Raw genomic sequence first — 16,381 nt, forward strand, 5'->3', positions numbered from 1 at the left:
ATTTTTGATAGCTTTGTTTTGCAATACTCTTATTTTGTCTAAGTTTTTTTTCGACCCAGGTCCCCAAATAATGATTCCATAAGTTATAACGCTATGAAACATACTATAGTAAATTTGCCTTTTTAAATTGTCAGGTATGATTGAAGATACTTTTTTAAAAATAAAAGCTATTTTCCTGCATTTTTTACTGAGTTCGTCTACGTGATAGTTCCAGTTTAATTCATTGTCAATTTTTAAACCAAGATATTTATAGGTTTTAACCCTTTGAATGACGTTATTGTTATATTTTATATTAAGCCTTTCGTTGTCATTTGTGTTGAATATCATGTACTTTGTTTTAGCAGTATTTATTGTCAGTTTGTAGCGATTCATAAGTTCCAGAATTTTTTTATCATCACAGTTAATTTTATTTTGCATATCGTCATAATTGTCGTCAGCGTATACAACAGCTAAATCATCAGCATACATATATATTTTACCGTTAAGGACAGTGTTGGCGATTTGATTTATATAACACAGAAATAGTGTTGGCCCAAGAGAGCTCCCCTGAACAACACCATAGTCTATGTCTTCAATTTTACTTTGTAGGTCTCCGTTTTCTGTGTATTGTTTCCTGCTTTCGAGGTAGCTTACAAACCACCTAAATTCGGTTCCAGTTACTCCTAAACTGCGTAATACTTTTAATAGAATATTTCGATCCACTGAGTCAAAAGCTTTTGCCAGATCGAAGAATACTATGGCTACTTTCTTTTTGGCGTTCAGCTCTTTTTCAATATGGGTTATAAGATCAAATAACGCAGAAGTTGTGCTAGATTTCTTTTTAAAGCCGTATTGCCTTTTACTTATTATATCATACTTCTCTAAATAGTTATATAGCTGAGTATTGACCAAAGTTTCAATTATTTTTGAGGTTATAGATGAAAGTGATATCGGTCTATAATTTGTAATATTATTTTCGTCACCATCTTTATATATAGGGACAACCTTACTAATTTTAAGACAGTTTGGAAATGTACCAGTTTGAAAAGAAGTATTTATAAGTGACGCTAGGAATGGAGAAATTTCTTTCTGAGTTTCCTTGAATATATTCACTTGAAAATTGTCATATCCTGCTGACTTAGTTTGCTTTAAATTTAGTATGCAATTTTGCACTTCAGATAAACTGATTTCATTAAAGTAAAATTTACTTGCCACTTGTATTTTTAAATAGAATACCTCATGTTGAATTACTTTTGCTAATTTTTTACCTATGTTACAATAATAGTTGTTGAATTCATTTAATTTTCCGATTTTGTCATTATTGGAATCGCTTTGCTTGTAAAATTTTTTGGCATTAAGTTTTCTAAAGCATATTATGTCTTTGATGTTATTCCATGTCATTCAAGGGTCATTTTTGCATTTTTTAAATTTATTTTCATAATAATTTCGTTTTTTTGTTCTTTTTAAATGAGTTAATTTATTAAGCCAATATTTATATTTTGTCAGAATTTCTATATTACCTGCACTGTTAACATACTTTGAATACCAATAATTTTTTATTTTAATAGCCGAGATAATTTCTTTGTCGATCCAAGGTTTTGAAAAATTTTTCTTATTACCGACCTTAATTGTAGTCGTGGATTCGTTTTTTGCATTTGTAATTGCGGTTTTTATGAGATCATATTTTTGATTTGCTGTTAACTCATATTCCAAATTGAAAATTTCGTTTCGACACAAATTTCTTCTGAGTGTATCATAATTTATTTTTTCAAACGTTCCCTTATTATTTGAGTGGATTTTTTGAGTGAGATTATTTGTCTCAATGAATAACATCAGATGATCTGAGAAATTATAGTTCAATTGAGTTATAGAAATGTTTTGATTTAAGTTATTTGTCAGTATATGATCCAAACACGTGTTACTACTCGGTCGTGTAATATTTTTGTTACAAAACAAGTAACCATTTGTTTTCATTATATTTTTGTACAGGTAAACATTAAAATCATTTTCGTCAAGTATATTAAAGTTAAAATCGCCTATAATTATTGTGTTTTCTTTGTTTTTATTAATTAATTTTTGTTCTAATTTATTAAAAAAGTCATTTATTTTGTCAGTGTTCTTAAAAGGTGGTCTATATATTAAGACAAAATTTAAAATTGTCATATTTAATTTAATATTTATTTCTAATAAACTTGTAAAATTATCACAGTAGTTTTCAATTGTTATAAATTTGAGTGTTTTGTGCATAAATATACCTGCTCCACCACCTTTTCTATTTGCTCTGCATGAAAATATTTTATTATAATTTGGAATATTTATTGATTCAATATCTTCATCATTTATCCAAGTCTCGGTAAGTGCTATTATATGTATCGGCTTTGAAATTGTATCAAGCAAATACAGAAGTTCGTCAATTTTATTTCTTAAGCTTCTAATATTTATATACATAATTTTAAGGGAGTCATCTTGGCTAAATTTCTTTGCGTATATAAAAAGAAATAATCAACCGATTTCATTGAAATTTAATATTTGAATTCCTCGTATTAAAACAATGAACATATAAATTTTTTGGAAAAACCAGGGCTCAGAAACTGATTTGCGGGCTGATTTTACATTTTTCACCATGTCTACGGAACGAATTGACGGAATTTCTTGAAATCTGATATTGGAATTCTAGCTGTTACGGGAACCAACTGACGAGCATTTCAGGGAATTCGCGTAGCACAAAATAAAACTCTACTAACAGCTAAATTTACAATTTTTTTAGGTATGTTAACTATAAGCTTACTAATGCCTCGAAAATCGGAAAAAAGTATTTAACCGACATTTTCATTATATTCTGTAACATTTTCACTTAACTAGACAATGCGGTCGGTTATGTGCTGATCACATCAGATCTTTTTTTATTTGTGTGAAAAGAAAACTCCCTTTTATTTGTTATAAAATACTTTTTTATTTTTGCTAATATATTTCGTGCGCTACATACGCACTTTATCAAAGGTGATTTTCTTCTCAAAAAGATAAAAGGGAGTTTTCTTTTCGTACCAATAAAAAAAAATTAAATATTTTCTCGGACACTGACCTCCTCATTTAGCTTATCTTTGATCTTATTACTCAATCAATGTAAAATCTGCTACATATCTCATCGATTCCAATATTAAAGTTAATTCCGACGTGTTTCGCGTCGCTCGGGGGGAGGGGGATGGAACAAGTTTAATGGTGGTAACGTTGCTGCTGGCAACATGAATGTTATTGTTGGTTCATTGGGCAATCGCATAGAGATGATTTCATGTTATTTCTCTTAATTTTTTTTTTTTTTTAAATTTTATTATCAACATTTTATTATTAAAATAAAAATCTTTTATTATTCAACTATATATTTTATTCTTTAACACATTTTTTCTTATCCTACCGAGTCTGTGCTAATAATCTAACTGAACTTTACAAAAATTAGTTTAAAAATTTTTTTTTTTACCGAGAGGAAGGGTGAAAAATCTCGAAAGACACTGCCAGACGAAAAGCAGTAGTGTGGAACTTTAATCCACTAAAAAACACCCTCCTCAAAATAAACTATAAAACTAGTCGGAACGACTAACCATTAATTTCGCTCTAACTTTTTTGATTATTTACAAGCTTTTGATCTGGCACAATAGTGTACTAAGTACTCATTGTTCCGGATAAAAAACTTTAAACTAACTCTCGAGAGGTCTTGTACGTTTACGTCTCCTAACAAAGTTTTGATTGTCAACCAATCGAGCCGCCTCGATGTTGACATGATTGGATAAACGCATTTTATGATTGGCTGCTTCCTTTTTAATTTCGTCTGTGACACTTAGGATCGTGAGATCCCTGTGTATATCGGCATTACGGACATACCAAGGGGCGTTTACAATGTCGCGTAATACTCTATTTTGAAATCTTTATATAGATTGGATATGAGTCTGCGCAGCGCAGCCCCACAACTGAATACCGTAAGCCCAGACAGGCTTAAATATTTGATTATATATCAAAACTTTGTTGTATATCGTCAATTTAGAACGCCTCCCCAAAAGCCATTCAAACTTTCTGTATTCCTCCTCTAGTTGAAGTCTCTTTTTCTTTACGTGCTCCTTCCATCTGAGCTTCGCGTCCAACGTCATTCCCAAATACTTCGCCGTGTTTGCGGACGGAATCAAGACGCCATTTATTTGAACCGAAAATGAATTGTCAATTTTCCTATTAGTGAAATTTACATGTACTGATTTCACTTCGTTAAGTTTTAGATTCCACTTTCTAGTCCATTTTGAGATCTCATCACTGGCCCTTTGCAATTTTTGTGTAGAATCATTTTCATTTCGTTCAATTGCGATAACTGCTGTATCGTCAGCAAATGTAGCTGTTGTCATTCCTTTCGATTCAGGAATATCACACGTGTATAGCAAGTATAATATCGGGCCCAATATACTCCCCTATGGTACCCTCGACTTGATATTCCTAACCGAAGAGTACTCCTCTTCCTGTTTAACTCGAAATATCCTATTGGTCAGGTAAGATTCGAGCAGGTCAACATACTGCCTTGGTAGTAATCGCCTAAGTTTTTTTATTAATCCACAATGCCAAACCTTGTCGAAGGCCTGGGCTACGTCCAAAAATATGATAGAACATACCGCTTTTTCTTCCAGTGAATTTTCTATTAGGTCAGATATTCTATGAATCTGATCTATGGTTGAGTGGTTGCGGCGAAAACCAAATTGATGATTCGGGATTAACCTTTTACGTTCAATTATAGGCTGGAGCCTTCTCAATAAAAGTTTCTCTAGTAGTTTTGAAATCATTGGCAACAAAGAGATTGGTCTATAAGAAGTCACCCTGTCTATAGGTTTGCCAGGTTTGTGCAGCATGATTATCTCTGCAACTTTCCAAATTTCAGGCATGTAATGGAACCTTATACACGCATTTATTAGGCGCGTAAGCATCGTTATACCCCTTTTGGGTAACCCTTTCAAAGTATCGGCCGTTATTAGGTCAAATCCTGAGGCCTTCCTAGGTTTAAGAGCCCTAATTTTTTCTATAACATCTCTTTCCCTGACAATTAGAATAGTCACGCTATCCCCAACAAAAGCAGATTCCTCATTTTCATACACGCTCCGGCTGTCGTGCGGGCAGAATATATCGGCCAAATGATCCGCAAACGCATTTGCCTTGTCCTTGTCAGTTTTTGCCCACGTTCCATCTTTGTTTTTAATAGGAGCGAGATGTTTGATAGGTTGCTTCATTTTCTTTGTTGCCCTCCACAGTGAGTAACTGGTTTTCTCACACGCCGTCAAATTTTGAACATAATCAGCAACCGAATCCTCTTTGTATTTTCTAATACAGCGTCTTAGTTGCTGCGATTCATGATTATATCTGGTTTTATCAGCAGGATCACGCGTTTGCTGCCACCTTTTTCTCGCCCGCCTGCTTCGTTTTACTTTTGCTAGTATAAGGGGGGGAAAGTTAATACCCCCCCTCCTAATAACGTTAATTTTGGAACTACTCCAAGCCGCATTTTGAATAATTTTAGTAAAGTTTTCGGCCTCCTCATCTATGTGCTGGGTCGTTCTTATTCTTTTCCTTAGATCTATTTGACGTTCAATCTCTAAGCGAAATCTTGACCAATCTTTAGTTCTATTTGTCAGTGCAGGTTTCGCCTTTTTCATAACTATATTTTCCTTAAGTACAAGAATAACCACCGAATGATCGGAGTCAAGATCGCAGTTATCATGTACCTCGATGAAATTTTTCGCAATCCGTTTCGTTATGAAGAAATCTATTAAATCTGGACACTTATTAAAATCGGTTGGCCAATACGTTGGCTTCGCAGTAGAGTAAAAAGGCACCCCGTGCCGCCAATTGCTGTCCTAAGTTCTCTTCCTCTAGTTGAAGTATGCCTTGAACCCCAATCAGTGTGCTTGTCGTTAAAGTCACCCCCCAATATAAATCTATCGCCCAGGTCTGTCAGAACGCATTGAAACATTTCTGCCGTAATTTTAAATCTAGGGTGACAATATAATGCAGCCACTCTAAATTTCTGCTTAGCCAAAGTGATCTGAACCACTGTCATTTGCATTCCCCCGGTTTGCATCTGGTGCAGATCGCAATGCACCACATTTTCTTCCCTTCGCTATACTTCCAGGATGGTTCGAGTTGTAAATTCTATAACCTGGAAACCGAATCCTGCTTCTTAAGGTCATATGTGCTTCAGTTACGAGGCACACGTCTATATTCTGTGTATGCAGAAAAACGTCAAGCATGTCCTTTTTATTTGCAATACCATGTTGCTATTTTAAAATTACCTCTTGCCATCATTTACCAGGTCTTTTGGTAATCGATTTTTTCCCTTCGCTCTCTAAAATACTCAATCTCTGAGAGATTTTGTCCATCATATCTAGCATGTTCTGCATCATATTTTGCATTTTATACAAAACATTCACGTCACTGGCCCTTGTTTTATTGCTCGTGCCACCGTCATCAGTTTTCGTTTGGAGAATGTCCTTGTATGTTACATCTTTTGAGACTATTCTCGAGGTGAATTTCCTCGGTGGCCGTTCAGAATTCTTCAGGTTGTTGTTGCTGTTCAAATTTCTACGTTTTTGCATATCCCCTATAGGAATCCCCTATAGTTTGCTGGGTAGGCCTCCAAGAAATTGGAACACTTTGCTGCAGTACTCTTTGGCTTACTGCAATCTGATTTTAAGTGCCTGCCTGCACACATAACACAATTCGGTTCTCTCTGGCAAAATTTTTGTGTATGACCATACCTTTGATATCTTTTACACTGCGGAATGGTCCTGTCCTTTTGAAGTCCCTCTATCCTAACTTTCATCCTGTTTATGTAATCGATTTCATAATTTTTAATAACTCTTCTTCATTTGAGAATGTTAACATAAACAGCGGTAGAGGCACCATAATGTTTTTCCCATTTTCTTTCATTTTTTTAATTTTATTGGTTACATCTAAGATCTTGTAACCCCTAGAGCTTAGGTCTTCCTTTATATCTTCCGGTTTACAACTTTGGCGAAGACCTCTTACCATGACTTTTATTGGTCTGGCCTGCTTGTTTTCATAGGTACGCCATTCTAGTCCAGATCCATTCATGGCTCTGGTAAGATTCCTGTAGTCCATTTCGGAATTTACAATAAGCTTAAATTGATTGTTGTTCATCATTTTAACCTTATAATTGATGTCCTTACTTTTTAATGTTGACTCTATTTTATTATAGTCAACCACATTACTTATGACTACTGGAGGCGGCCTAGAGTTTTTCGTGACATTGCCTCGACTTTTAGAATCAGGAACATCCGCTTTCTCAGCGTTGGTTGTCACCTGAACCACTTCCGGAGACGATTCCGCTTTTCTTTTTTAAAATAAACTTTTCTTAATTTAGTGCACTACATTATTATTGTTAAATTTGCTCTTGAATTTAGCACTTATAATAATTTTAAGATATATTCAAAATGCAAATCAAATGATAATCCTTACTCTGTCAAATTAGGTTTTAACGGATTGTAAAAACAACAACCAGAAAAATTAAAAAAAATTAAATGTAAACAAATGGAAATGTCGTTCTTCTTTACGAAATAATTATTTTTAAGTTAAGACTAGTAGACTTACCTTACAATTCCATAAATTAGATGAAATCATATTTTGTGTGGAGGTATTAAGAGAATTTTCTGTTTATCTGTCTTGTCATCATTTATGACAAATTTTAGACCATTGTTATTCATTATTCCTGTGAATAATGTTGTTTCAATGTTGAAGGAGAGTAGGATCCCAACTTATGATGATTTTTAAAAGTACTTCTTGCTTGACAGATTCCCAACTACTTAAACGTTGAAAATCACTCAGATAAATAGCTTCTGTGAATGGTGTTCCTTCAACAAGTCAAAGTTAAATGTAAGTAGATGTGCTGTAATGTAAGTAAATAGGCTGTACTTCTCGCCGGTGGTGCGCTTTTGTGACTGATGATTCTTTTAATGGTAATTGTCTGAAAAACCTTTGGGAATTAGGGACCCGAAGTTTATTTCGACTCCAAATTATCGTTTTTGGGCCATTATAATTATATCGTGATTAGGAAAAACTCCTCGTTAGGTTTCTTTGTCAAAGGAATTTATATCAAAGAATTTAAATCAAAGGACCTTTACCTTATTCGTTCACGTCTTGAATACGTTTTCAGGTTTGGTCCTCAATAAGCGACGTTCACAGCAACTGAACTGAAAAAAAAAAAGATCTCATAACTTTGGCCTCTTTTGAATGCGGACAAATATTGTAGGGGTAAATTATATTTTTTTCTTAGTTAAAATTATAGTTTTGACGATATTCTTCATCATTTTTTCAAAAAAAAGCTAGGTACCATTTCCAAACCGTGGTAAATCGATGTTTCAAAGGTCAATGATAGGCAAATTACTTTTCATTTATAAAGCGTGCGATAAATACACGCTACAAAAAAGGATACACGCGATAAAGGATACACGTGCGATAAAGGATACACGTTTTTGCTTCTTCTGGTTTTTCATTGGGAATGCTGAAGTCGATAGCACTGATATATATCTGGGAAAACCTTTATAGTCATTTCGTCCGTAATTAATGTTATGTTACAGAAATTTGTTGTTAATGTAAAAGAATTGTTTGAGTTTATTGATTGCAATGTCCACCTACCCAATTTTCAAAATCTTTGATTGTATACGATGCACCGCTTCCTATGCCTTTTTGTACACTGTTGTACACTCAAGCCATATACTCTTTGATAAGATTGGAGTACTTTATCCATTCCAGAATTATATTATATTATTTGGTAATTTTAGATGTTGGTGTTTCGAACGAAGGTAAGAATAAAAAAAATTACTTTCTATAAAAAGACGGTTGATTATTTAAATATTGTATTGTTGGCAAATACATGACGATTAAAGGGAAATTTGTTGGAAACATTTTTTAAAAATTTTGATTTTATTTCTAGACAAGTGCAAGAGGGATGAGATATGGTTTCAGATGCCGTTTTTCTTCTTAATGATCAACGTCCACCCCTGGACGTCATCAGTATAGTTGTCTGCCGGATTAGCCAATGAGCTATCTCATCGTCAAGGGGTTCAGTATGACCTCAGGGTAGCTCTTGTATTATAGAGTTACCCGAAAGTCTTAATGACGCTGACATAGGCGTTTCCTGTTTAGCTAAGATAGGGATGACTTCTCCTTCCTAGGGAATCAAAGACCTTTTTCCTTCGCTTATTCTTATGGAGTGTATTTTATGTTTTTCCACCATTCTTTTCATTTTTTCATCTAATTTTCTGACGCTTCGGATGGCTTCTCTTATTCTAGAAACCGGAAATACCATCTTCCTCTTGCATCAATTTATACCCGTCTTCTCATCGCGACTTCCAGGTTAAGCAGAGGCGGAAAAATATCAGTTTTCTTGATTCGCACCTTCTTGCTGCGGAGAGCCATGTATACCGAGCAAGGGAGGTCAACTCCAAAGGCTCTTACCTAGTGTACCAAAGTTTGATGAAGTGTAAGAAAAACCCCGCTAAATCTCGTTTAGTTCTGATTGTTTCTTCATGGAGTTTTTATAGTTCTTTATCACGCTTGGTTATTTGTGCTATTTGTATGTTTATTATTATTATTCAAGTAACGATTGCACGATAGACAGAAAGTAGTTTACCCCAAAACAACATTAAAATTGGCGTAGATAAAAATGAAACGAATTTATTAGCTAATCAGATAAAATTCAAGCCTGCTTCTGACAATTTTGAAAGATGTTTGGATAAAATCGAGGAAAACAAGTTAAATGAAACTCAATTCGTATGTTATATGCAAAAAGCATAAGTTAACAAGGGTGGAATTCAGTGATATTATGCTTAAAATTGGTATTTCTATATGTTTCTTATCCTCGGTTTTTTTGCCCCTTCATGTCGTGGTTCCTTATACTTGAAAGATCGATCGGCGCCATGTCGCGGTTACCGTCTTTTAAATTGCATAACTATCCAGCATACTAAGCAATTCTTCAAAATATATCTTTGGTGTTTCTTCTTTGGATTTCCTTTTCCGTAAGCTTTCGCCTCAAGGTATTTTTCTAAACTTTTGACACCTATTTAACCTACACCTACCAGACGGAGCTTCTGAAAAAGCTTAAAGAAGCTTAACTGGCCAGAAAATTTTCCTCGACAATTAGAAATACTGCTACGAATATATTTTGCTGTTGTATTTAATGTTTCCAAAACTGCAGTAGGAAAACCTTTGAACAATTTACTAATTAGGGACAATTATCATTTTGTTGTAGAAAATTATCTGGTATAAAAGGAAATTTTCGACGTCTGATCGCGAGGTTTTGACAATCTTTTTGATTCTTAGGTATGTTAAGTATTTTGTTGAGGGTGATGCAGTTTTGGTTTTTAATGATTACAAACTTCTGTTTACGGTACTTTCCACGAAAACTGAATGAATTTATTTCGCAATTCAATATTAGCTTTAAACCTATACGTGAGCTTGACAATGTGGAGAAGGATTATTGTGATAAGGCTCAACATAATAGAAATTCGGTTAAAAAGCAATATTTTGATTATCGGACTATTTCAAAAGATCAAAAGTGAGATAATGAAATTAAGGCATAACTTCTGATTAATGGTGATGATGAACTTAGTGCATTTATCGCGGAAACGACAAGAGTTTGTATGACTTATTAAACATTTTGATAATAGCCTGTGTTATTTGTCACATTTGTTTGAAACTATATCTCTCGATTTAAAACACCATGACGATATCCAGTTCGGGCCAAATCTTTTTAGATTCGCACTATACATTATCGCCGGAAGTGAATAGTATGGTCACATTGTCACCAAAGGTATGATCCACCGTCAACTCAAATCAACTTTATGTGCTACGGATGCTTCAATTAGCTGTGACTCGGAGTGTCCCATAATTCTTCTCGGTGTTGGACCTCGGTTAAAGAAGGAGTATGTGAGCCCTCGCTTGTAATAGCCGAGGACAAAATTATTTGTGCTTATTGGGTGAAATTTTGACTAAAACTGTAAACAATTTATACAATTGGTTAGAACAACAAAAATGGACAAATCGCTCCAGAGAAAGTGCTCAATCTTAATGGTTTACTAGATACAGATATTTTTTATACTTTTTATAAAAGTTCAAGTTACCTAAATTTTTAAATAGGTTAATAAAGAGCTTGACAAGATATAACTTTATTTTTCATTTAACTTTCGGAATAACAAGCAAATTAGAATATTTTTAACAACTCAAATTACCGCCTTTATTTTTTTTTAGTTTCTTTTTATCACAAATTTTAAGAGTAATTTACTTAAATAATTCTTTGCAGCAAGTAGAAATTTTGTGGAAAATCGATAAAATACCTCGGAAATATTTAACTAATCGTATATAATATTGCCATCTTTCTGAATCACAATTTTATTACCATGTTACCATGAAATTAAGAATAGGTTTAAATTAAGTTACATATTATAACATTTTTAATTAAAAAAAAAGAAATTTACATTTTATTCTCAGCGCTATTAAGTCAGTTCCGAAAAAATTAAATTTGAATGTTTGGCCTTACTTATGGGAAAAAAATCTAAATAGCCACTTTACTGTTGTTTTTTGAAAACTTTATTATTGTGACTTTTTTTTTCTACATTTCAGTAATTTCCATGGGCAATTCATAATTATTTTAAAAGTTGTAAGCATTTTTGGAAAGGCAGATCATAGAATTATTTTAGTCTACCTCATACATGTCTTGCTTTTTTAGACTATAATATAACAAAAGTTTTAATAAACTTAAAATTTATTGGTTTCTAAAATCTTTGTTATAATCCAAACCGATATAAACCTAGTCTAACAATAATTGAATCTAAAAATAGTTTCTCTATAAATCTCATATTAAGCTAACCTCTATAATCAGGTCTTCTATAATTTCAGAAGTTAAAAATTTTGTACACTTATCTGTGATAGAGAAATATAGGTATACTTTTTCGAATAGGTGCCAATTTTTTGGTGTATCTGATATATTCTGATCGAGCTGATTTTAAGCTTATAGTTGGAAATAAGGATTAAAATTAACAATATTTATAAAAAAATTTGTAACTTATTTTTAAATAAACCAAAGCTAAAAACATGTTTTCAAAGTTATTAAAAGCTTAATATTATACATTTTTCAGGTTTTAAAATTATGGTGGGAACATCAATTCTTTTCAAGGAACAGAAAATAGACTTCAAATACAAGTTTTTAACTTTAGAAGGACAAAAAAATACTCATTGAGAATGATGCCAACTTATTTAATTTTGATAGTGTTATTAGTTTATTCAGGTAAGTTGAAATTAAATTCTACTAGGATTTTAAATTACTAGGGACCCCTGTGGTTTGCTTATAAGCAGCATTATCTGTTGTAAAAACAGGATTGTGGCAATCAATTTTAAAATAAGTTTAGAAAAATTTGTACATATTATGGCATACATATGCAGGTATATACTTGTATATGCATAAATATCATATTGGTTTGAATACTAATGATAAATAAAAGTAATGGAAATATTTTTAATTTAATAAATTTTAAGATGTAATATGTGTCACTGTTAATTACATAGATATGATTAAAATTCAATTTAAGAATTAGTTAACAATTAAGAACGAAAAATTTCCTTATAAACAACGTTATCTGTTAAAATATTTCCATCATTTGTTTGTTATAAATTTTTTAAAAAGAAAAGAATCCGCAATTGGAAATAGTACCTTTCACGTTAAACTTTAAAACCAAAGTGAATGTGAATTAATAAAAAATCAATGCCTCTTTTCTTTATACAGACCTGGCTTGGCTACTTACTCAATTGAAATTTCGCAAGCACACGAAGAATAATTACCTTAGTACGTAACGTAACGTTATTCGTGTTCTTATATCTCTCACAATTTTTAGTTTTATTTTTTTAATTCCATTCCATGTTAAATACAACAACAAAAAATTATTTTACTCTTACTTAACTCATTTAAAATATTTCGCTTCCTTTTGCTTTTTATTACCGACCGTATTGTGTAAACAATAGGTAGGTTATGTGATGGCAACAAATTTTGCATATCGAGTTTTCGGTGGGAACATACTTCTCCATAGTAGGGAAGTGTAAATAAACTATTTTTAGCAACCTGTCGGTCTGTCGGTCTGTCGGTCTGTCGGTCTGTCGGTCTGTGTGTGCACGCGTGTATCTCAAGTTCGGCTGAACCGATTTTGATGAAATTTTATATGTAAGTTTGTTTCCACCATGGCACGGATCGATCAACTTTTGGTATATATCAGGCCTCGGGAACTGCACTTTTTAGCGGGCCTGTTTTACATTTTCGAACATTTTGAAGAAAATATTCAACCGATTTACTTGAAATTTTATATATAAGCTCAGCTCGACCGTCCGCAAAAATTCGTATATTTTGGAAGAAATCAGGCATCGGCAACTAGACGTTTACTACGGGCCAAATATACATTTTTGTGTATATAAAGAGAAATAATCAACCGATTTCATTGAAATTTAATATATGAACTCCTCGTATTAAAACAATGAACATATAAATTTTTTGGAAAGATCAGGGCTCGAAAACGGATTTGCGGGCCGATTTTACATTTTTCACCATTTTGAAGAAAGTATTCAACCGATTTACTTGAAATTTCATATATAAGCTTTGCTCGATCATATGCAAAAATTCCTAAGTTTTGGAAGAAATCAGGCATCAGCAACTGGGCGTTTACTACGGGCCAAATATACATTTTTGTGTATATAAAGAGAAATAATCAACCGATTTCATTGAAATTTAATATATGAACTCCTCGTATTAAAACAATGAACATATAAATTTTTTATAAAGATCAGGGCTCGAGAACTGATTTGCGGGCCGATTTTACATTTTTCACCATATCCACAGAACAAATTGATGGAATTTCTTGAAATTTGATATTTGAGTTCTGGTTGTTACCGAAACTAACTGGCGAGCATTTCATGGAATTCGGGTAGCACAAAGCGAAACTCTTCTAAGAGCCAAATTTACATTTTTCTAAGTATGTTAACTATAAGCTTACTAATGTCCTAAAAATTGGAAAGAAGTATTTAACAGACATTTTTATAATATTCTGTAAAACTTTCATTTAACTAGACAATACACAATGCGGTCGGTTATGTGCTGACCACATCAGATTTTTTTTGTTTATGGTAGTAAAGCAAAAAAACAAAAAAAAAGATTACTACTCTTTTTTTATTCTCTTTCGCTTTTCGCTTTTCATTTTTTGTTTTTGTTTTACAGTATGTATAATCAATTGAGTAATGTATCTACCCAGTATTCTCTTTTGCTATTTTCATTTTTTTGTTTTTGTTATTTGTTAGATTATATGTATACCTGTTCATGAACTGGAAAAATCTTGTAAAATATAATATAGATTACTAATAAAAAAGTTTTGCAGCAATTGTATTAATACCAATCTCAAGGAAAATGAACTGTGTTTTTTAAATAAACATTAACCAAAAAAAACTTTTAACTTTCACTTTAACGACAAAAAAGGTTCGAAATATGTCATACACATATTATATGAAAGTTATAAAATCAAATATACCTAAACTATAGACATATATATATATATACATATAAACCTATGTGATTTGACCTACATGATTTGATGAATACTTTTTGATTTTCTAATAATTTAATATTTAAACTGTATAACTCAGCTAAGGTGACCCACGGAGGCAACTTTTTTTTGTACCATATTTTTAACACTCAACACATTAGTTGGTGGGTCTGCTCTTCCTAACAGCCATCGGAATCTTAAAACAGCTTTATAGCTAGAAAAAGACTAGTTTGAAAGATCTCGGTGGCCGAATCAACGATTCGCGGGAAATAGGTGCAGAACTTAATCGCAACAATCTTTGAACCTTGGATTGCAACATTATTTTTTGTATGAATGAGTATAGTTTTATAAAACTTGTATTAGTAAAATAAATTTTTCTTCCATCAGTGGAAGGAGATAAATTATTGGAGATACTAAACAGATTATTACTAGCAACCTGCTGTTAGTTATTTTCTTTACTGTTCTCTTTGTACTCTAATAATGGCGCCATAGCCATATTCTTTTCAATGCTTTAGAAAAATTTAAAAAAAATTTAACGGAGGCCAAAAATTTAAATTAAATACAGTGTATTGCAATAATTTTAAATGCGCAGATCTCTTTTAGACTTATATATCAATCTGTCGTGTTCTTCTGCCACCAGTTAATCGTTAGACAATTATTTCATCGCTAACCTAGAATTTATTAAAAACGTCAACACTTTTATTCTTCTTTTCAATACGTGCTTTATCTCTCAGTGAATTGAATCGAAACTCTGTTCTTTTTTCAGTAAAGTTTTTATTTTTTCTACTGTCTCACTTTGATTGTGTATTGTGATAACGCTTGCTGGTCAAAATTTTTATTTGCAACATCTAAGCTCTAATGTACATATATTAAGGTGAGCCAATTATTATTTTTCCAAATTGCGAGTTCTTTAATGCTTTTTTGTCGACTGCGTTGCATACATTAAGGGAGGTTATGAGATAGCAAAAAATTATATAAATATATAGAACTATATTCTTCTATATTGTACGGCTACTTCTTGAATGGCTATAGACATGGGACAAAAGGCATTAGATATGGTTTTGCCTCTAGGGTACCAGAAAAATCTGACATTGGAACTTTTTAGCCCCGAAATAGCTCTATTTTAAGATTTTCTGGAAAAATTTTTGTATAACAAAAGCATGTTTTTCTTTTATACTTTATATAATTAGAAACACAAACTAAGAAATAAATTATACATTTTACGTTATTTTTAGAAACACAAACCGAGAAATAAATACTATTTGAAAATAATAATGATCTCACATATTTTTGGTTCGAAAAATCGAATTAATCTTAAAGTAAATAAATGTCAGCTTTTATTAAAGACATCAGATTTATTGTGGCATCTGAATATTAATGCTTCATTTGTTATTGTTTTGAACATTATGTTTCGACAGCAAACTTTAAAAAAATATATAATTGAATAAAATTATTATTTTGTTTTTGCCTAAACCTTTTCTTTATTTGAAAAATTTAATTCTATAAATTTAATTTTTTTAAAACTGCGGGTGAAAGTTTTAAAAAAATGGGTATACAATCATAATTATGTATGTTTATGCTTAAAATTTTCTAATTTTTTTAACGAAAAATTTTAAAATGTTCAATTCTAATACATTCATGTACATACAAATATTTGAATAAAAATATTATCTTATTTATGCCTAAATCTTTTCTTTATTTGAAAAAATTATTTCTGTATGTTACGCCCATGATTTAATAATTATGTGTTTCTATATGCCAAACTGCAGTTTTGAATATTATTC

General features: G+C 32.0%; 1 protein-coding gene across 5 annotated transcripts in view; it reads left to right on the forward strand.

Moving 5' to 3' along the window:
- LOC129616016 (zwei Ig domain protein zig-8) overlaps positions 1 to 16,381 on the forward strand; it is a 158,823-nt gene that overhangs the window by 61,654 nt on the left and 80,788 nt on the right. For all 5 annotated transcript variants that reach the window (XM_055531435.1, XM_055531436.1, XM_055531439.1 and 2 more), the window contains exon 2: positions 12,156 to 12,304. In XM_055531435.1, the coding sequence (XP_055387410.1) occupies positions 12,259 to 12,304 (46 nt within the window). In that variant the 5' untranslated portion in view covers positions 12,156 to 12,258. The remainder of the gene's footprint in view (positions 1 to 12,155; positions 12,305 to 16,381) is intronic.

This window comes from Condylostylus longicornis, unplaced genomic scaffold (assembly GCF_029603195.1).
Source record: "Condylostylus longicornis isolate FDR11 unplaced genomic scaffold, ASM2960319v2 ptg000157l, whole genome shotgun sequence".
Classification (NCBI taxonomy): Eukaryota; Metazoa; Arthropoda; class Insecta; order Diptera; family Dolichopodidae; genus Condylostylus; species Condylostylus longicornis.